Source organism: Lynx canadensis, chromosome B2 (assembly GCF_007474595.2).
Source record: "Lynx canadensis isolate LIC74 chromosome B2, mLynCan4.pri.v2, whole genome shotgun sequence".
NCBI classification, from domain to species: domain Eukaryota; kingdom Metazoa; phylum Chordata; class Mammalia; order Carnivora; family Felidae; genus Lynx; species Lynx canadensis.
In genome coordinates, this window is record NC_044307.1 from 51,960,787 (window position 1) to 51,983,937 (window position 23,151).

At 38.9% G+C, this 23,151-nt stretch overlaps 1 protein-coding gene across 6 annotated transcripts in view; it reads left to right on the forward strand.

Annotated features, from left to right (window-relative positions):
- Positions 1-23,151, forward strand: part of LOC115514070 (muscular LMNA interacting protein) — a 250,047-nt gene that overhangs the window by 103,980 nt on the left and 122,916 nt on the right. For all 6 annotated transcript variants that reach the window (XM_032593184.1, XM_032593186.1, XM_032593187.1 and 3 more), the window contains exons 2-3: positions 8,018-8,173; positions 12,145-12,537. In XM_032593184.1, coding sequence (XP_032449075.1) covers positions 8,018-8,173; positions 12,145-12,537 — 549 coding nt within the window. The remainder of the gene's footprint in view (positions 1-8,017; positions 8,174-12,144; positions 12,538-23,151) is intronic.

The window sequence follows — 23,151 nt, forward strand, 5'->3', positions numbered from 1 at the left end:
TGTCGTTCTTTATTTAGACACAGTGTTTGCATGTATTTGTGTCTCTAAATGTTCTCAGTGCATGTGACCACCTGGTTCCTGAGATTGGCAGATGCTTGGGCCCTTCAATCAGCTTCTCGTCGCGGCACAATCTGGCTTCTCTCTTCTTTTTGCAGAATATGTAACTGGAATACTTGCGTGAAAAGAGGGCAAACACATATAGGTGGCATTTTTTTTTTTTTTTTTAATTTCTACTGGCTCCATTTCAGCAGTCGGTATGACCTCTCATGAAGTGCCAAATCTAAAAATTGTCTAAACATAAATCTACTCTTGGGAGCTGACAGGATTCTTCAATTCAGGGAGGATTCCACTTTACCTCTTTTTAGAATTTTTTTTTTCCCTGTGTGAGTGTGTGTTGTTTTAGTGAGAGGCTCCCTTCCCACACCTCAGTCATCGGTTTGCTCACTCCCTTGTGTGATGAATCAATGCTTCCAGAACAGGGGCTTCCGAGGGACTGCGGGAACAATTACTTCCAAATGAACTCGTGCGTCTTAGCAGGGAGCATTCAGACCACACCCCAGGTAAAAGGAAGTCTTTCCTTAATGTTTTCAGGAACTTTTAAAGGCTGTGCACTTCGTTGTTTGCTGCAAGAGGGCTTGAGGGAGAGCTGCCTGGGTATAGATAAATTTGACTGTATGTCAAAATGAAATGTTATCTACAGTTCGTGGAAGGGGCCAGCAGATAAAAGCGAACTGCTCACTGGCCAACCAAAAAAATGCTCAGGACTGCCCTCGGCATAGTGTTGAAGCTGACACCCAGGGATGCCTCTGCTCAACAGGAGGCTGGTGGACATCTGTGAGTGTGGGTGTTGACATGGGAAGGAAGAGAACTTTTAGGGAAATAGTAGACAGGAAGGCATTGCAGCCTGAAACTGAGCAACGGAGCACTTAACCTGCATGGTGTGGGAAAACACAATTTCCTAAGTTCCTATTCGCCTGTCCGGGGAGAAGGGGACAGTCTCAAGAGATGTCGAGTGCTTGAAACCATTTTTAGGGCGAGAGTTTAATCCGTCTGGGTCTAATTCTATTATTAAAGTAGTTTCCCAAGAACAAGAACTAAGATGCGTTTTTAAATGGCATTGGCAACTGAAAGTGTTAACTGGCATTTAACAAGTGCAGTGGTATTAACGTGCATCTGTTTCTGCTTTGGGTGGAAAATGATTTTTCATCACCATAGCGATTCATTTCTGGGCTCCCCTGGAACTTGGCCACCGTGTGCAGGAAACAGAAAAAAAAATTTTTTTTTCTTCTTTTCTGAACCGGGGATTCAGCAGTCTATCAACTAACACGTGGCTCTACATCTAAATGTTACATAGTATAATTTCACATCCTTTTCCAACCTAAATTCTGTACAAAAAAAAATTTGTACATCATTGGTTAGATAAGAGGATGCTAGGTAATAGCGATGAAAAGAGCCCCATGCTAACACTGTACTCCCAGCTTAAAAGCAGATGCCGAACCATTGCCCTTTTTGTGGTTGTGCTTCTGAGGATATGTGTGCAGACGGGAATTTATCCCTGATCTTTTTCTCCAACAGTAACCTTGGAAGATGAATACGTCTTTAGCCCTATTAGATTTTCCCTTTTATGTTATTCTTGAATGACATCATGTATTGGTTCAACTAAAATTAAAAAAAAAAAAAAAAGTTGTTCTCCTATACCGGGAAAGACATTTTATGTAGGATATGGCTGTGTCTGTAGGAAAATATGACAATAAAATAGAAAGGAATAATTTTATTTTGCTGTTGCTTTCATTGTCAACGTGTGGTTATGCTTAGAAATTCATTTGAGGGCATTGCATTAAAAGCACACCTTATGCACTGAAACGTTAGTGTTCACTGATACTTTGTTTCCATTTTATTCACTAAAATTATAGCTATTACCCTTTAAAAAGTCTATAATTTATGGGGTATCAACAGTAGAGATCTATTTGTATTTTGGAGATTTAAGTGGGATAGCATTGTACAAATTGTACAAGGCTGGAGAAATGAATTTTCGTCATTGTGTGTGTTTTAGAAGGCAAAATCACTTACTGTTAGTAATGGTTGTATGTATTTCATACTCATGGGGCACTTAATACTGAACCCTTTCATACGTTGGTATTTAAATTTCATGGGGATAGAACATAAGACAGACTTGTAGTCATCATGTGGGGAGATGATGGGCCTATAGAACCTGGGGATAAGTTCACAGTTTCACTTCTTTTTTGACTCCTAAAGCACTGTCTTTATTTCCTACCCACATGAAATTCTGCGATGAATTATCTGAACTACCTCTAATGATTTTGTTGCTAAAACTGCTATCTATCATGATATTTATGAGATTAGTCATGTAAAGAAGCCTTCCTAGAAAACAATCTATCTAGTAAGTGTGTCATATTGTTGTTGCTGATAAGACTAATGGGCTTCCCAAATCTCACAAGGGATCTAATGTTCCTCACTACAGAGGAGAGCATTGATTTATTATTTTCAGATGATTAGTTGCAACCTGGCAATTTTGACATGACTGCAATGAAGGAATAATGACAACTATCTTTAAAGGCGTAAAAGAAGGTTAAAGAGTGAGAGATGGTTCAGAAAGGTTTGTCTGTGTATTTTATATTCCCTAAGGAATTGTTTCTAGAAGGCATGGCTGTTTTAGTATTTTTAGTTATCAGAAAGCTGTACCCTATAATAAACTGGCCTACAGTTAGTTCATTAGACATATAACGTGGGTGAAATCTCCTGTAAGGATATCCACTTCTCTTTCTTTGATTACATACTCACAAAGAAAATACCTATTAATAATCTAGTGTGTCAGATAGCCTGATCCAGGTACCTCCTGACCCCAGGCTCACTGAGTGCCATCATGCTCTCAGTCTCTCTGTCCAGTCCAGTCTTGTCATCCATGGTGGCTTTCATTTTCACCAGAATGACTTTGTCAACCTTCTTGTCTCACAGTTACTTGAGCTTCCCAATCTCAGTGCCTTTTCTGTTTTGTTTTTTTTTTTCTTCTGAGATACTCAGTCTCAAGGTCAAAGCCTTAGACCACATAATCGTCCAGAATTACCATACATCTAAATCTTAAACTCTCACATACTGTACTCTAACCCCAAGTCATTCTCCCCAACACTCACCATGTTATCAAATCTGGTCTCTGAGCGTCAGAGACCACTGGTCCCCTGAATCTGAGGGTTCCTCTTCTGTACCTCTCCAAACTTCACTCCATGGTGTTCGCTTGCTCTACTCTCACTAGAGCCCTCAATTTCCTCACGCTCACAACATCCTTTTGCCAAAACTGCTTCTGAACACCAGCTCTGTAAGTGCTACCATTGTTTTCTTCTGTTCCTGTGAGGGGTAGTTTGACACATCCCTGGAGAAGATATCAAATGTCCAAGCAAATTGCTTCATTACTACGGGTCCTCGGCATATTCTGTCTCTCCTTTTGTTTATAGTCAGGCATCTTTCCTATTGCTGTCAATGACGTTCTAGTCTTTTCTGTTTTCCTTAAAATCCCATGTCAATTTTTCTAGTTCTTCCTTAGCTGCTTGATAACTTAGTGTTCCGACTCTGGAGGCTTCAACCTTGGACCTCTTCTTTTCCTATTTGTGCTTACTACCTTGGTGATCTCTTCTGGTAATTTGGTTTTAAATACCATGTACAAGTTAACAATCCTAATAATTTTATCTTTAGCACAGACTTTCCTCTAAACTTGACTTCCATACCTACAATTCCACTTGGATCTGTATTTGGCATATTACATTTGATCTTTATTCTCAGACTAGCTTCACCTGTTGTTTTCCCCATTTTAGTGAATAAAATTTCATTTCTTGTGGTTATTCAGGTCAAAAATTTTGTACATGTCTTGATTCTTATCTATCTTTTATATCCCACATCTAATTTTTAAGATAATTCTAAGTTTTCCTTTGAAATCTAGCCAGAACCAAGGTACCTGGGAGGCTCAGTCGGTTGAATGTCTGACTTTGGCTTAGGTCATGATCTCACAGTTCCTGAGTTTGAGCCCCACGTGGACTTGTTGCTGATAGCACGGATCCCACTTCAGATCTTCTGTCTGTCTCTCTCTCTGTGCCTGCCCCACTCACGCTCTCTCTCTCAAAAATAAATAAAACATTACAAAAAATTAAAAAAACTAAAATATAGTCAGACTCTTAACATTTCTTATTGTGATTACTGCAACAATCCAAGTTCAACCTACCATTTTCTCTCCCATGGGTTACTGCCATAGCCTTATAGCCAGTCTTCATAGCTTCTGCCTATTGAAAGTAATATATTTTTTACATATTTATTTTGTTTACTTCTTTCTCCACAGAATGTAAACTCTATTAGTGTGCTCACCATTACATCGCCAACACCTAGAGTGATGTCTTAGCATTTAGTAGACATTTAATAAGACCTTGTTGAAAAATTGAAAGTAAGTAGAAGGCATAATACTCAAGTGAGGGTTGATTTTAGTGGGATCATAGTGGCAGGACTGAAGGCCACTCGAGAGACAAGGATATGGGTGGGTGAGTAGATGTAGTGATGGGGACCTTGGAAATTCTTGTTTGACTGCTCTAGTTATCTCAGTGAAATAAGAAACCAAGTCATCGGGTCAGAGTAAGACCATGGAAGAAGATATTGAGGGTGTGAAAAAAGGAGAGGGTGTGAGTTTTCTAGGGAAGTGGGAGAGTGAATGGACTACAGAACTATAATATGTTTATAGAGCAACATTGAAGAGCCTGCTTGAGTCTCAGAGTCATAAATTTGAAGTGAAACCGGTAAGCACAGTTGTGTGATTTCTTCCAATTACATACCTTTGTGGTGAAGGGGTAGATTAGGTAGGAGGTTAGATTTAGTGAGGACTGTGATTTGTCCAAATGGGAGGGATGATGTGAGAGAGGGCAGGGCACTTGAGGAGTATGCATGGGGTAAACGCAGTCACTGAGGCTGGCTAAAATAAAAGAGAAGTATGGGAAAACATAATGTTGGAGGGATCAGTAGATTTTCCTTCTGGTGGGGTCTGAGAAATGTTGCAGCTGGAGTATGAGAGGGAGGTGTGGAAAGAAAAGAAGTGGAGATCAGAGAATGGAAAATGTGACATTACAGAGGGCTGGTGGCTATTGGTTGAGGCTAGGGATTGAGGGGCAAGAAGGAGCAGAGGCCAGGTCAACACAATATGAGGAAAATTACCCATGGGCTGTGACACTGGGTATTAAGCAAAGCAGAGTGTTAAAGGGAGTGGAATTGAGCCACGAACTAAATCTTCAAAGAAAGAAGAGCTTGCTTAATTTGGGTGTGGGCAGATGACAGTGAAGATGAGAGGTCATGAGTGGTATAGACTCTTGACATGAGATTCACATCTGGAAGTTTCTAGGTAGGAGGAAAGAAGAATGGTCTGGAAGTAGTAAAGGGGAGTGAGGAGGACACTCTTGTACTTCCAGGTCCAGTGTGAGGGAAAATAGCAACCATTGAACAAGCTTCTTAGAGACAGAGCCCTTCAGAGGAAGCAGTGGTTTGATTAGAGTGAGGATGGAGAAGAGCTTAAGGACATGGGAGATTGTATGATGGCTGCCTGAATTTCAGAATGTGTATGGTAGAAATACTTCATGAATTGGGATGGGGCACAGATGGGAAAAGAATGAGGGGGTGTGCATAGCACACAGGAATTGCGGGATGACTCCAGCCTGGGTTTCTCATAGGGGCTGACATGGATGGGGTTAAAGGGAAGGCCACAATGAAGCCTGAGAGGTCCAAGGCACAGAAAGTGGGCACAGTTTAAAGGGAGAGGAAAGTGAGGGTCCTGCCGGGGTGTATCATATTTCTTGTGACAGAGGCATGGAGGTAGCTGAGGGGCAGTGTTACTCTGATTAGATGGGGTTGATTTTACCATCAGTGTTGATTATGCCACCTTTCTGCTTCCACCACTGCACCACATTTGTGAGCTTTTCTGTATCTTCATTCATTTTCTCTGGACTCAAAGGAGGCCATGTTCCTTCTCCCATTCTCTTAACATATTTTGCCTGCTTCCTCCAGGACCTTGTTTTGCTTTCCTTCTCTTCTGGCTCCTTTCCCAAGTCTACAGACATGTTCAGGTCCACCCTATTACATGCCAGCAGAGGCACCTCTTTGACTCTCCTTCCCTCACTAACTCCTCTCAACCTCCCTCTTTACCCTTTATCCAGATTTCTAGAAAGAGAAATTTACAGCTGCATCTTCTCTTTTTCCCTTTCATTTAGTCCTCAATCTATTGCTCTTGGTTTTCTGTGCTTGTCACTAGTCACATGTCTTTTAAAACCAGAGTTAGCACCTAGGTGGCTGTGCGTCTGACTTTGGCTTGGGTCATGATCTTGCAGTTCATGAGTTCAAGCCCCCTATTGGGTTCTCTGCTGTCAGCACAGAGTCCACTTCAGATCCTCTGCTTCTCCACTGCTTGCGCTCTCTTAAAAATAAATAAAATGTGGAACAAAAACCCAGAGTTATCTATCTAAAATTCTAATGTGACTACTTCATTTCCAGTCTACGGTGCTGTAATTGTTCTCTGTTGTCAATCAGACAGAATCCAAGTTTGATATGTATTCCCCACTGCTGCTGCCCTTCCATGATTTCAATCATCTGGTTTTCTTAGCCTGGGATATCCTTATCTTCCTCTTCCCTGGGACCAAATTTCAGGTGTTGCCTTTTGCAGACATTCCTGGATTGGGTAGGCAGGCACCGCTCAGCACTTTTCCCTTAGTGGTTTGTGCATCCCCTTTTTTCTTCTTGTGTGTGGTCTACTGACTATTTCCTATTCATTATGGCATCCCTAGCTCCTTGAGTTCCTGCCACACAACAAATAGTAAACACGATCATTCTGGTGCAGCCACTCTGGGGAACAATATAGAGGTTCCTCAGAAAACTAAAGACAGAACTACCCTACAATCCAGCAATTGCACTATTAGATATTTACCCAAAGGATACAAAAATACAGATTTGAAAGGATACATGCACCCTAATGTTACAGCAGCATTGTCAACAATAGCCAAATTATGGAGAAAGCCCAAATGTCCATTGACTGATGAATTGATAAAAAAAATGTGACACACACACACACACACACACACACACACAATGGAATATTACTCAGCCATCTAAAAGAATGAAATCTTGCCATTTGCAATGACATGGATAGAGCTAGAATGTATTATGCTAAGCAAAATAAGTCAATCAGAGAAAGACAAATACCATATAATTTCACTCATATGTGGATATTAAGAAACAACTGAGGGTTGATGGAGGGGAAGTGGTGGGGAAATGGGCTAGATGGGTGATGGGTACTAAGGAGGGAATTTGTGATGAGCACTGGGTGTTGTCTGTAAATGATGAATCCCTGAAAACTACTTCTAAAACCAATATAGTACTGTATGTTAACTAAAATTTAAATAAATTAAAAAAATAAACACAATCATTCTTGAATTATTAAAGCATGAATGAAAGAGAAAGTGTGTCCTCAAGGGAAACATTGGTGTTCTAATCGCTAAAAAAACATTCTTTCAATTTTAAATCCAGTTTTTAGTATTCTCATTAGTGATACATGTTGGAAGTTTCTTGCATGGTTGTGATTATGAGTCAAATTGAAATTGCTAACCCAGGGTTAAATGAATAAAAGTCAATTTTGAAACAGACTAGATGCTGTGTTTGTGATGATCCTACTGAGGTAGAAGTGCCCTATAATATTCCAAAAGACCAACTAGCCAATCTATTGTTTTGTTGCCATCCCCCTACAACAGGATCTTTCTGGGGTTGTACTGCTTTCTCTGATAAATGGAATCATAAAAAAAGGGGGGGGGAATCTGATCCACTGTGACCGTTTTTATAGCTGTTTTTTTTTGGCAACCATACACATGACCACAGGATAATAGGCAATTTATCAAAATAACTGAGATAAATATCATGGGGTATAGAAAATAAAGTCAAGATAAACCTTTGACAGGACTGAAGGTCTAATTTATTACATGTCTCGTAGGTCTCTTCTGGTGATTCTGAAGCCAAACCTCTGATCTTCACATTTGTCCCCACTGTCAGAAGACTACCAACCCACTCTAAGTTGGCTGACACCTCTAAATTCCTTGTTAAAATTCCTGAGGAACCAAGTGATAAGAATCCAGAAGCTGTAAATAGGGTAGGATTACTTTTATTCTTTTTTTTTTTTATATTAAGTAACTTTATATTAAACATTCAATTGTCCATAATAATGACTTGGAAATTTGTATGAATGTTTATTTCCTTTGCATAAAGTGAGATGTCTGTGAAATGTAAGGTTGACTAAAAATATAAGTGTGTAATAGAAACTGAAACATTATCATACCCCTGCTTCTTTCTAATACACTATTCTCAACTCATGAGTTGACACCCTGTTCTTTGCTATTCACATGACACATTCTGCCTCCTGGCATTTTCCCTTCTCCCAAATATGTCTTAAAATAATGAAAACAAAATTTCCTGAGAAGTTTGAATTTATCTTGATAGAAAATACAAAATAAAATGGTGAGACATTATTGTTTTACATGCAATAAATTAGCAAAATTTAAAAAGTGTCATATCCAGTACTGGGACAGTTGTGAAGGTATTGGCATGCTCATGCTTTGCAGCTAGCTCTACGAATTTATACAACTTTGGTGGAAAGCCCTTATGCATAGTTTTAAAACTGTCATAATTTTTAATAACTAACTCTTAGAAATGTAGTTAGCTGGTGGCCTGGCTAGTTAGCCTGTAGTTAGCCTGGGTAGCTAGTTAGCCTGTAGTTAGCCTATAGTTAGCCTGACCTGTAGGTAGCCTGGGTGGCTCAATTGGTTGAGCATCTGGCTCTTGGTTTTGGCTCAGGTCATGATCTCACAGTTCATGAGCTTGATCCCTTCATTGGGTTCTGAGCTGACAGTGCAAAGCCTGGTTGGGATTCTCTCTCTTCCTCTCTCTCTCTGCCCATCTCTGGCTTGCTCTCTCTCTCTCTCTCAAAAATTAAATAAATAAACATAAAAAAAGAAATATATTTTAAGGAAATAGTACAAAGGCAGAAAAAATGTCATTTAGGAAAACAATTAGGGAAAAATAAAAATAGTCTAATAGCTAATAATCAGCAAAATAAAATTAAGAATATGATAATAAATTACTTTTACAAGGTTATAATTATAGTGATTATGTAATTCCATGGAAAGTATTAACTTTATAATAGTAAGCAACAACATAGGTTATAAAATTGTATTTATACACTGATTATGCTTATCCAAAATGAGACCAAAACTGGAAATAAAATTAAAACAGACAAAAAACCCTGATAATGACTTGTGTTAGCGCAATGACAGTTTGGCTAAAAAACCCTTTCTCTTTAAAAAATATATTTGGGGCGCCTGGGTGGCGCAGTCGGTTGGGCGTCCGACTTCAGCCAGGTCACGATCTCGCGGTCCGTGAGTTCGAGCCCCGCGTCGGGCTCTGGGCTGATGGCTCGGAGCCTGGAGCCTGTTTCCGATTCTGTGTCTCCCTCTCTCTCTGCCCCTCCCCCGTTCATGCTCTGTCTCTCGCTGTCCCAAAAATAAATAAACGTTGAAAAAAAAAATTAAAAAATATATTTAAGGGGTGCCTGGGTGGCTCAGTTGGTTAAGTGTTCAACTCTTGATCTCACCTCAGGTCTTGATCTCAGGGTCCTGATTTCAAGCCCTGTGTTGGGCTCCATGATGGGTGTGGAACCTACTTAAAAAAATGTATTTTAATACTGTCTTATTATGAATAAAATGTGACTGGGGGATTTCGTGGTGTTCTTGATTCACTAAAAAGGGGCAAAATAATCTGATTCACCTTGGGTGTATGAAAACATCTTATCTGGAAAGCTATAATATATCTGTGATCCTGAGATTTTTCAATGCTACTGCCTTATTTCAAAGACTATTAAGGCCACATTATTTCAGGGAGATCCTACACACGACAATTGGAATGACCAGGAAATTTCTCTCTAAGAGTTCTCAAATATGTATACGCACACACACATAGTTATGGTGTCCTTTGTTATAGGTGCTATGAGCATATGAGATGACTGTGGACATATATATTAATCTTGGTTGCAAACTTCCAGAGCTTCCTGAGACATTGATATTTATTTGCTGATTGCACTGAAATGCACACAACTATATCTTTAGAATATTCAAGATTTTTCTTCCTATTTTTTAAATAGTTCAATATTATAATAGGGCAGGCTAAATAACCCCTTGATAATTTATATATTCAACCACTGTTTACTGAATGCATTATGTGTTTGGTGCAGTGGATTCTGAATTAATAAAGTCAACTCCTGTAACTCATTATTGGGAAGGCATACAATAAACAAAGTGAAAAGCATATAATGAAATCTCAGATAATGATAAAGCTGTACAAAAGTACATCAAACTAAAGGAATAGAGAATGATGGACTACGGGGAAGGGAATTATTTTAGATCACTAATAAGGTTTTTGAAGACTAGTTCAATTTTTGCCATCTTTTTAGTTATTGTTACTTTTTATAATAAGCAATCTGTCTCTGAATCCTTAATTTTCTTAAAAGTTTATTTATTGTGATAAAGAGAGAGAGAACGAGCAGGGGAGGAGCAGAGAGAGAGGGAGAGAGAATCTCAAGCAGGCTCTGCACTGTCAGCATGGAGCCCACCTTGGGGCTCGATCCCACAAACCGTGAGATCATGACCTGAGCTGACAATCAAGAGTCAGATGCTTAACTGTCTGAGCCACCCAGGCGCTCCTGAATCCTTTTATATTTAATTTAAACTTCTTTCTAATTTGGGTTTTTATTATTGTATAGCATTATAATTTAATATGTGAAATGACCATTGTCAGAGAAATCCTAATCAGAAGCAATTTACGTTTATCTTGACTAAATCATCATCAGCTAAGAAATGTACAGTGGGTATATAAAATCACCTTTTTAGTTATATATAATCAGTAGTTTGACTTCTATTCTTACACATATGATATATATGCATATAATAGCACATGTCAAGTTTACTACCACAGTTGAAATTTCATTTATTTTAGTTTATTTAGTGTCTTCTTTATTATTTTTTATTCTGCAGTAATTTTAGACCTAAAGAAATGTTGCAAAGAAAAGGATAGTAACCACAGCATGGTTATCAAAGCCAAGAAAATAAACGTTGGGTCTTTTAAATACAATCTTAATGTACAGTACAGTTATCATTTTAGAAAAAGATGCTTGATAGTTTGATAAAGATATCGTACTTTGGTCTTGTAAACCCTCTCTGTACTCATAAAAAAATTGGATGGGAAAAGATTAGAATTACAAAATAAAATAGTGGTGAAAAATACTTTGTACTAAAAATACTTTTTTTTCCTGGTGTCTGATTCTTGAGTTCCTCCCAATTAGTTTAGATTGTTTTGTTTGAATACCTACGCATTTTGTTCTAGTTTTATTTTTCCTCTCAGACTTTCAGAGAGATTTGTACTATTTTAGGAACTTTCAGTGGGGTTTCCTTTCTCTCTGACTTATACAGGTTTTGCCTGACCATTAACTAAACACTTGACCAACGCCCATTTGTTTCATGAATGCCTTCATGGGAAACATTGCTATCTCTATTTCTTTTTAAGAAATTATATCATGATTTATTTTAAAGCAGGTTTACTTGATATTGATTCTGAGCTTGAAGTTGTTTGGGCTTGGACTAGGACAGACAACCGGGCTAGTAAAAGTGAGCCATTAACTTCAGGGGTGCCTGGGTGGCTCAGTTGATTAAGTGTCCAACTTCAGCTTGGGTCATGATCTCATGGTTTGTGGCTCAAGCCCCGCACTGGGCTCTGTGCTGACAACTCAGAGCCTGGAATCTCCTTCAGATTCTGTGTCTACCTCTCGGCCCCTCCTGAGTTTGTGCTCTGTCTCTCTCTCTCAAAAATAAAAATAAACATTAACATTTTTTTTTGAAAAAAAGTAAGCCATTAATTTCAATCCAGTCTCTCCTAAGTCAACCTGATTTTTAAATATATTCCTAAAAATTCTAGTCTTTGGAAATCATAAGCAGGTTAAACTTTTAAGAGTACAGGCAAAACAGAAGCCAGTGTCAAACCAATGTCAATGCTTTTATGTCTCTACATTAATTACAGTCTGATTCCAATGAGTACTTGACCTTGAATGCTGGGAGCCAACGGGAGAGAGACCAAGGAACATTGATTTATCCTTCAGAGGTCAGTGAAAATATTTCACAAGGAAGGGGACTCAAAGCAAACGAACTTCAAGGAATGCAGCAAAGTGACCTCTTTAAAGCTGAATATGTCTTTGTTGTGGACTCGGAAGGGGAAGATGAATCTACCAGTGGAAAAGGTGAACAAGGCCCCCCTGGAGGGATGGGCACCACAGCTTCTCGGCCCAAGTCTCTAGCAATTTCCTCCACTCTGGCCTCTGATGTGGTACGTCCCAAAACACGGGGGACAGACCTCCAGGCCCCATCACATCCTGAAATGTCTCATGGGATTGCCCCTCCGCAAAAGCATGGGCAGGTAGGTTTTTCTTCTTGTCATAGAATAAAAGAAAATGTTTACGTACTCCTTATCCTAGGCTGTCTGCAAAGGCCTTCCTGTTTGAAGCAAATAAAACTCTCAAAGAGAAAAGATACTAAAAAACCAAAATCCCAAGATCATAAATCATCAGAGTAAATATAGATAATTAATTCATAAGACAAAAAAGATTATATAATTGTACTGCGAGTTGGCTGAAGAGAAAATGTAAAATATTCAGCTGGAGTGGATCTGGGGGAATGTTATCTCTTACTTTTGAATAATTCTTGGAAGAGGTTGATATTGGGACTTAGGAGACAGTGCTGGGTTAGCTGGCTGCCTCCAAAAGCATACTTCAGATAGGAGAAAGATCCTGTGGGAAGACATCAATTGAATATCAGATGTAGACACATTACTTTTAAACTGCTGAAAGAGTAGTAAAAGGACAGGCTAGGAAACAAGAGTGTGTAAGAAAAAAGAAATCTCACCTGTGTGTCTTATGGAGAGAATCTGTTGTAGTCCTGGAACCCACCAGTGCAGGGCTTGCCTCAGCGAAATGGGGAGAAGATTCCACCCCAAGACTTAGCAGCAAAATTGACAAGTTCCTTTAAGACGGAGAACCTATTCAAGACCCATTTCTGTGATAGGCAGGGAAGAAAGGAGGTGGATAGAGAGGGATTTTGAAGGGAAAAATATGAAGGATTTGCCATTGGCTGGCTAATTGTTTAATGAAATGATAAAATGGTTTTGATAAGGCCTAGGTAGAATGTCAGGAATGCAAAGGCTGGCTTTGGGAGTGGATAGTGGATGCAAAGTTCTCTTTTGTAAAGCAGGAGTCAGTATCATGATGTCCTATTTAGGATCTGTTAGACAAGGCACTTGCAAGCATCTCAAAGTAGTTGGGAGAACATTTTTATTGGTGAGTTGGCCCTTTGGGGCTGATAGGACCTATGCATAATTGTAGAGTAGGCATCTTATTTGGGTGTCACCCTATCTTCATTTCTGCAGCTTTCACTGACTTCCTGATGCTTAATTTATGTCACTTTTAAGTATCCAGTATCCTTAGGCTACTCTTTCATGGTAGAAGACTCTCACTAGGGTACCCCCATCTTGGTCTACTGGACTAAAACATTTATTTCCTCTCAAAATTTATTCTCAATGATTGGAAATGTTCTAATTATATAACTAAACATATTCTCAGTAAGCAGCGTTAGGCTTAAACATTTCTTTCTTGCCTCGGGAAAGATGATGGAATCACCAAGTTGTAGACATGGGGGCTCTCATAGTCAGGGGAGGGTAATTTTATCTGGCCCCTGTGAAGAAGAACATAAAGGCATGATGATAAAAAATAGAAGAAAACAAAGAAAATATTCTTAATGAAGCAATTTTTGGATTTTTGATTCACTCCTTCCCCCAGTTGTTAGGTTTTTTCCCCCTGAGTTGGTCATTTAACTTGTTTTTATGTGATCAAATATATATAAGTCAAACTAGAGACTGGATACATATCTTGGGATCTTTTTTCCAAAATATATTATTTTGCAGTAGGTTATAGTTCATGTTATCAAAGCTCCTAATGAAAAGGCAAATTCAACCTAATTCACTAGTGGCTGAAAATTATGGTTACCACTAATGGAGGAATAGTAGACCTTGAAAAGTTTGGGAATAGCCATTGTTCCTGTTTCCATTTCCTATAATAATCCATTTGAGTGATGAATAGTAGAACATCATCAAATGAAAATAAGATGAAATAAGGTAACTGTTACCCACAAATGTTTACATCATTTACAATGATCCAGGCACCAAAGAAGGCATTCAGAATTTTAATGTAGTCAGTAGTAGGAACAACAACTCTAAAGAATATCCTGATTGGATTACTTCATGCCAACAACGTCAATTTTTCAATCAGAAATGTAGTCATTTAAGTGAATTAACTGGTAAAAACGAATCCATGTATAGAACTGTCTACAAATTAGCACTATTAGCAACAATTTATTAAGCTAGCCTAAAAAATGCCTTCAGTTTCTGGTTTGGCTTTTAACTTTTCAATAAACTAGCTTAGATGTCATTTTCTGTTCATATCTTGTACTTCTCTTCCTCAGTTCTTCTGAACTATCACAAAAGTACACACTTCATAGCTTTCCATCCCTGAGCCCCTGATTCCTCTTTGTAAAGCTTATTTCTTCCCCAGACCAATCTCCATTTTGGCCTGGGCTACTTAACACTAAGCTCAGCAGAAGGAGCACCTCTTCCACTTTCCATATATATTTTTAGCCTTTTTAGAAAATCTCTATTATAACTCCTTTTCACTGTGTTGTAATGACACATCATTTTTTCTTCCTCAGTAGGCAGAGAACAACTTAAGTCAAGCTCTATCTCATTTATTTCTGTGTTTCCAGCACTTACTACAGTGTCTTTCACATAGGTGAGGTTCAGTAAGGTGTGTGAAAGGAATAAATATTTAAGTATTCACAGCTTTGGAGTCCTTGCACAGATATTGACCCCTTCATGAAGTCAGCTTTGGTTCTCTGAGTCAGAATAAACTCTCCCTCAATATGATTCTGATCGCTTTTTCTTTTTGTCTTTTTTTCTTTTGGTACATCTTTTATAACAATTATCCTATTTCAGCATGTATTATAACTATTTAGGTGCATATCTTATCTCCCCTAGCAGATTGTAAAGTCTTTAGAGGTAAAAGTCCATGTTAAATCCATTTTTATTAAACATGTTGTTCCCTATAGTGATTATTATATTACCATGAATATAGTCAATATAAATATTGGGTTGAATATATTTATATCCCAAATACTTTCACTGAAGTGGCATGTTTAAATAAAAGCACATTATTTTAAAAAAGTCACTAGACAATTAAAAACTTTAAAGTGTAGGTCAAAAGTAAAAATGCTGTATAAAATAAGCAATTGAATTAAAAGCCTCTCAAATAAAATTCAGAAAGAAAGAGTAATATTTTTGAGTGTTGACATCTTGAATGATGATATAAAAGTCTAAGAATCGTCTTACCTAGGGATAGTATTAAGAGTTAACAGAGAAGTGAATATACACATAACAAACAGAGTGGATTGGCTGAAAGACTTATGATAAAGCCTGTAGCTGAGGCAAACAGTGGGAATTAAAAAAAGAACTTACAGGGTAAGCATTTTTCATTGACATATATGGGAAAAATCAAGGACGAACGAAATTTATAACCAGGGAAATTGGATGAATGTTGATATCATTAGTTAAGGGAAAAGTAATAGGTCTTGGGAAGGGATAGCAAGAGATAAGACATCTGATGCAGAGTTTGTGATGCCTTGGTGGCACAGCATGATTCCCTAGGAAGGAGCTGGAAGTATGAATCTGGAAAACAGAAGAGGAATGCGGGACTGGAGATTTTTGCTATATAAATTGATGAGGGTGGAGGTATTTACTCATGGAAAGAATGTAGAACAAAAAGACATACAAACCAGGAAAGGGGCGCCTGGGTGATTCAGTCAGTTGAGCGCCTGACTCTTGATTTCAGCTCACGTCATCATCCTGGGGTTGTGGGATTGAGGCCTGCATTGGGCTTTGCTCTGAGCTTGGAGCCTGCTTCATATTCTCTCTCTCTCTCTCTCTCTCTCTCTCTCTCTCTCTCTCTCTCTTTCTCTCTCTCTCTCTCTTTCTCTCTGCCCCTTTTTCCCACTTGTGCTCTCTCTCTCTCTAAAACAAACAAGATACAAACCAGGAAATAGCAAAATGTGAAGGGTCTATGAAAGACTAGAAGCCAATGACAGGGACTGAGGGGACAAAGGAAGTTGCAGAAAGGGGTTCATGCAATGAAAGCTGGAGGGATGTTGAACAAAAAGAATAGCCTATAAACAACATCAAATCAATTAAAAAAATAAAATATTATAAATAATGCATGAAGAAAAATAAAATACAAAACAAGGTCAGATAAAGTAGGACCCTCAAAGCCTATTAAATCTGGGAATCAGAAGGTCATTTGGTGACCTTAAGGAGAGCAGTATGAGGGGGGGTGATAGGGACAGAAATGCAGCTAAGATAGGGATAGATGGTAAGGAAAGGAGACCATGTACTGGAGAGATGGTATGGGAAGGCAGGAACGACAGAGGCATCATACTGGCCATGCTCCTCTGGACAGTTACTTGGAATCTTAAACCTTAGTTTCCTCATTCGTAAAATGGGGTAATGATATCAACCTCCCTTGTGAAGATTAAATGAGATAATATATGTAATGTGCCTAGAACAGTGCCTGGCTTGTGGTATGTTCTCCACAGGTGATTTACTATATTTAAGAAGTTTGAGAGGGGCCCCTGGATGACGCAGTCAGTTAAGTATTCGACTTCTGCTCAGGTCATGATCTAGCAGGCAGGTTCATGAGTTCAAGCCCCATGTCAGGCTCTCTGCTGTCAGCACAGAGCCTGCTTCTGATCCTCTGTCCCCCTCTCTCTCTGCCCCTCTCTCACTTGCACTCTCTCTCCGTCTCTCTCAAAAGAAATAAAAAATAAAGAATTTGAGATGGCAGCGTGTTTGGGGGTTCAGGGTAAGGAACTTGTAAGGAGGCAGAGGTTTTATATTGGTTCAACTGTAGCTTGGGTGTAAGAACAAAGGAGAAGACATGGAAAATGAGGTAAAAAAACTGGCTGGGGTTAAATAAAGGTTGTTCTTACATAAAAGTGTGGGAAATTAGGACACTGGCATGCATATTTATTAAGTACCTAGATTTTATGGATCCATGGCAAAGAGATTACAACAAATTATTTGGCTAGGGCATTAGACATAGAAGCTTTCCTTATGCCCTGAGGCTTTAATCTGCTCTGTGCTGGCAGAACCCTTGAGATCCCCCAGTGGTAGCAGGTTGTTTCCTCTGGATGAGATCAATTGTGCCATTAGCCTAAGGGGCAGAGAAAGTACATTAATGGAAAATCAAGTTGCTTTGACGATTCCAGCAGAAGGTTGATGGCTCCTATTAACAGGAGTGTCTCCTGACTTGTTGATGTCAGAATTCAATTTTTTTCCTTGTTGGCGAAATAAAGACTGAACCGGATGTCAGAGTCCCTGTTCTCCCCTTCCTCTGCTCATCTTCACTAATCAGAGTCTAGAGCAGAGCAGCATGGGTGGCTCAGTCGGTTAAGCTCCTGACTTTGGTTCAGGTCATGATCTCACAGTTCATGAGTTTGAACCCCCATTGGGTTCTGTGCTGATAGCTTGGAGGCTGGACCCTGCCTTGGATTCTGTGTCTCCCTCTCTCTCTACCCGTCACCTGCTCACACGCTGTCTCTCTCTCATTCTCTCTCAAAATTAAATAAACATTAAAAAAAATAATAAAAAAAGAACAAGGAGGGACAGTCACTGATGAGGCTTTCTTCAAAGAAAGGTGATGAGACTCTAGGTCCTAGCAGTCTGTCATTCTGTTCTTATATCCACTAGACACTTTGTTTCTTCATTCCTGCGTGAAGGTAATATGCCAGGTACAGGAGAGTAAGGGAATTAATTGTAAAAGACAGGACCTGCCTTCAGGGGATTTGAAAAAGATGCACCTGAAAACAATGACAATGAAAAAGAACACATTCTAGGAACAAGGGGAGATTCAGGGGGAGGCTGCCTAGATCAGCCCACACCATCAGGAATGTTCACACTGTAGAAGCCCAATGTGAATGATGAATACAAGTTTTCTTGGCAGATACCTAGGGCCTGGACATTTCAGATAGTGCGAACAACCAGGGAAGTGCCAACTTATAAGAAGCGGGTAGAAGAAGACAAGGACTCTGAGAAGGACTCATCAGAAGACAGGAGATAAAGTAGGAGACAGTGATGAAATAAAAGCCACAGATAAAACAGCTTTAAAAAGGAGAGAGAGATAGGAGGTCAGATTGTATAGAGAAATCAGAAACGATAAGGCATTTGTTTTGCCCTAGTGCCTCTTGGGCATAGAAAAAAAAAAAAATCACTGTAGGCATTGGTGATAACAGTTCCTGTGGAAGAGTAGGGGATAAAAACTCTTTAGAGGTCACTGGGAAGTGTGCTAGTTTTCTATTGCTGCATAACAGATGACCGTAAATTTCTTGGCTTTAATAAAATACCTATTTATTGTCTTAAGGTTTCCGTAGTCAGAAGTCTGTGCACAGCTGAACTGGTTCCTTGCTCAGGGCCTCCTGAGTTTGAAGTTAAGGGATCAGGCTGCCCTCTCATGTGGAGGCCCTGCAAGGGAAGGATCTGCTCCTCAACTCCCTCTTGTTATTGGCAGAATTCTTTTCCTAGAGGCTGTAGAACTCATGGCAGCTTACTTCTTAAAGCTGACAATGAGAAAGCAAATCTCTGACACTGTAATCTCTAAACTTTTGACCCTCTTTTAAAGAGCTCATTTGGGGCGCATCTGTGAAGCGTCTGACTCTTGGTTTCAACACAGGTCGTGATCTTATGGTTTCCCGAGTTCGCGTCTCACCATTGGACTTCATGCTGACAGTGCGGAGCCTCCTTGGGCTTCTCTGTCTCCCCCTCTGCTTCTGCCCCTCTCCCACTTACACTGCCTCTGTCTCTCTCAAAATAAATTAATAAACTTAAAAAATTAAAGAGCTCACTTAATGAGGTCATGCTTACACAGGATAATCTGTTGGTTAACTTAAAGCCAGCTGACCAGGGACTTTAATTACATCTGAAAAATGCCTTCCCCTTTGCCACATTCTATTAGAAGCAAGTCACGCATTCTGCTCCTTTGAAAAGAGGCGGGGATAATAAAAGGGTGGGGCTCGTTAGGAAGTCTCTTTAAGGTGTGTTGGGTGAAGTAAGGAAATCAATACAGTGATTGTATGGTACAGGTGTCAGAAGAAAACAACATGGGTCTGAAATGAAGGGATCCGCAGGATCCACAAAACTCTTGGTGCACGTGTGTGCACATGTTTTTATCAGTTAGCATTTGCTGCATAACAAACCAAGCAAAATGTAGTGTTTTCAAACAGCTAACATTTATTTGGCTCAAATATCTACAGGTCAGAAGTTTGGCTGTGTTCAGGTGGGTGGTTCTGCGTATCTGTGATAGGGTCAGCTAATCTTTGCTGTGGTTCACTTGTCTGCAATTGGCTGCTCGGTCAGCTGGTAGCTGGTTAGCTGAGATGTGGTTTTGTATCCTCCGGTAGACCAGCCTGGGCGCATTCACGTCATGGTGATGTTCTGTCCTCAGCAAGCCAGTAAGCTCCAAGGCATTTGTGTCTTTCAAGCCATTGCTTCTTGTGTCACATTTGCTAATGTCCCACTGGCCAAAACAAGTCTTAAGGCCAGTTGAGATGGAGGCGGGTGGGAAAGGAGGACTTTGCCTTTTTTATGAAAAGAGTAGAGAATCTGGGGCATTTTTATAATCTACCGCATAATATTTATTACTATGTTTTTAAAGTTTGGAAGCATTCTGCTTTATATTTATGAGACAAATGAGACAGCTAATAAAAAGGAAAAAGGATGGCTACGTAGCACAAGGGGCATAACTGATGAAATAAGATTCCAAAGAAGGCAAGAGCTGCTGTGATTCAGAGTACACAGCGAAAATTTACCTTTTAAACAATTGAAAAGTCAACATTTTCCCTTAGAAGGAAGGAGAAAGAATAAGAATAGGTGTAGAAAACAATAGATTTTCCTGTTAATCTCAGTTTTCCTTGGAGAAAGTGAATCTAGGTCATCTATTGAGTACAATAAGAGGAGTGGTGAGAACAGGGTTTATGGAGAGTGTTAACTTTTGGAAGACCTGTTGTTCAGGACAGGATAGGAAGCTGAGGGCAAAACAAAAGAAAACAACAACAACAACAACAACAACAAAATACTGAGAGGCACAGGGCCCAGTTGAGACTGTAAGACCTTAACTTTATGATGCCAGTCTAAAGTGCCTTCTAGCTCATATGTGAGGGAAAGATGCCTTCCTCTGCACAGGTTCAGGGAATTCAGTTCCACTCTCAGCTGATATCTGCGTAAGGGACAAGTTCCTAGGTCAAGTGCAGTGGCCCTGCCAATCAAAAGGGCTGTGTTATTTTTTATTTCTTTTTTTCTCCATTTTTTTTTTTTTTAACATTCCAGTATAATTAATGTGCAGTGTTATATTAGTTTTGGGCGAGCGGTACAGTGATTCTACAATTCTATACATTATTCAGAGCTCATATGATAAGTGTACTCTTAATCTATTTCACCTATTTCACCCATCCCCCAGTCACCCCAGCCTTACTTTCTCCCCTCTGGGAGAAATTTGTTCTCTGTAGTTCAGAGTCTGTTTTTTCTTTTTTATTATCTCTTTTTTGTTGTTGGTTTGTTTTGTTTCTTAAATTCCACGTATGAGTGAAATCACTTATTTCACTTAGCATTATACCCTCTGGATCTATCCAGGTTGTTGCAAATGGCAAGATTTCATTCTTTTTTGTGGCTGAGTAATATTCGTTTGTGTGTGTGTGTGTGTGTGTGTGTGTGTGTGTGTGTGTGTGTGTACCACTTCTTCTCTATCCATTCATCTATCTATCAGTGGACATTTGGGCTGCTTCTGTAATTTGGCTACTATAAATAATGCCGCAATAAACATAGACGTGCATTTATCTTTTGCATTTAGTGTTCTCATATTCTCTGGGTAAATAACCAGTAGTAGAATTACTGGATCATATGCTGGTTTTATTTTAAGTTTTTGAGAGACTTTTATACTGTTTTCCACAGTGACTGTACCAGTTTGCATTCCTACCAACAGTGCATGAGAGTTTCTTTTTTTCCAGTCCTCGGCAATACTTCTTTTTTCTTGTGTTTTTGATTTTAGCCATTCTGACAGGTATGAGGTGATATGTTATGGTGGTTTTGATTTGAATTTCCATGATGATGAGTGATGTGGAGCATTTTTTCATACGTCTGGATGTGTTGGAGAAATATCTGTGTATGTCTTCTGCCCATTTTTAATTGGCTTTTTTTTTTTGGTGTTGAGTTGTATAAGTTCTTTATATATATTTTCTGGATCATAACCCCCTATCAGATATGTCATTTTCAATTATCTTCTCACATTCCATAGGCTGTAAGTTAGTTTTGTTGATTATTTCCTTTCCTTTCCTTTGCAGAAGCTTTTTATTTTTATGTAGTCCCAATAGTTCATTTTTGCTTTTATTTCCCTTGCCTCAGGAGATACCTCTAGAAAAATGTTGCTATGGCCAATGCCAGAGTAATGACTACCTGTGCTCTCTTCTAGAATTTTCATGGTTTTGGGTCATTAATCCATTTTGAGTTAATTTTTGTGTAGGTGTGAGAAAGTGTCCAGTTTCATTCTTTTGCATGTAGCTGTCCTGTTTTACAAACACGATTTGTTGAAGAGACTGTCTTTTTTCCCATTTCACATTCTTGCCTCCTTTGTTGAAGATTAGCTGGTCATATAATTGTGAGTTTATTTCTGGGCTCTCTATCCTGTTCTTTTAGATTCATGTGTTTATTTTTGTGCCAGTGCCATACTGTTTTGAGTACTACTACTTTGTAGTATATCTTGATATCTGAGATTGTGATACTTCTAGTTTTGTTCTTTTTCAATATTGCTTTGGCTATTCAGGGTCTTTTGTGGTTCAATAAAAATTTTAAGATTATTTGCTCTAGTTTTGTAAAACATGCTATTGGTATTTTGATAGGGATTGCATTAAATCTGTAGATTGTTTTGGGTAGCATAGACATTTAACAATTTTTGTTCTTCTGACCCATGAGCGTGGAAGGTCTTTCCATTTCTTTGGGTCATCTGTTTCTTTTATCACTGTTTTGCAGTTTTCAGAGTACAGGTTTTTCACCTCCTTGGTTAGGTTTATTCCTAGGTATCTTATTATTTTTGTTTTTTTATCCATTCCATTACCCTGTGTCTTTTGATTGGAGTGTTTAGTCCATTTACAGACAAAATAATTATTGTTAGGTTCATACTCATTGCCATTTGTTACTTGTTTTATGGTTGTTTTCGTAATTCTTCTCTGTTTCTTTCTTCCCTTGCTCTCTGCTCTCATGGTTTGCTGGTTTTCTTTAGTGGTATGCTTGGATTCCTTTCTCTTTATTTTCTGTATATCTATTACCAGTTTTTGCTTTGTGGTTACCATTAGAATTATATATAACATCTAATACATATAGAGTCTGTATTAATTTGATGGTGGCTTAAGTTTGCACCCATTGCAAAAGCACTAAATTTCTACTTCTCTCCCCACCCCCACCCCCACATCTTAGGTATATGGTGTCATACTTTACATCCCTTTTTCTGTTAATCCCTTGACTGCTTTTTATAGATATATGTAATTTTACTGCTTTTATGCTTCCAGCTTTTCTTACTCCTACTTATATCTTTCCTTTCCACTCAAAGAGTCCCTTTATATTTCTTCTAAGGCTGGTTTAGTCGTAATGAATTCCTTTAACTTTTGTTTGTCTGGGAAACTCTATCTCTCTATCTATTCTGAATGATAGCTTTGCTGGATAGAATATCGTTGGTTGTAGGGTTTTATTTCCTTTCAGCACTTGGAATCTATCATGCCACTCCTTTCTGGCCTGAAACATTTCTGCTGAAAAATCCACTGATAGCTTTATGGGGTCTCTCTCATACACAATTGTTTTCTTTTCTCTTACTGCTTTTGAAATTCTCTCTTTATCACT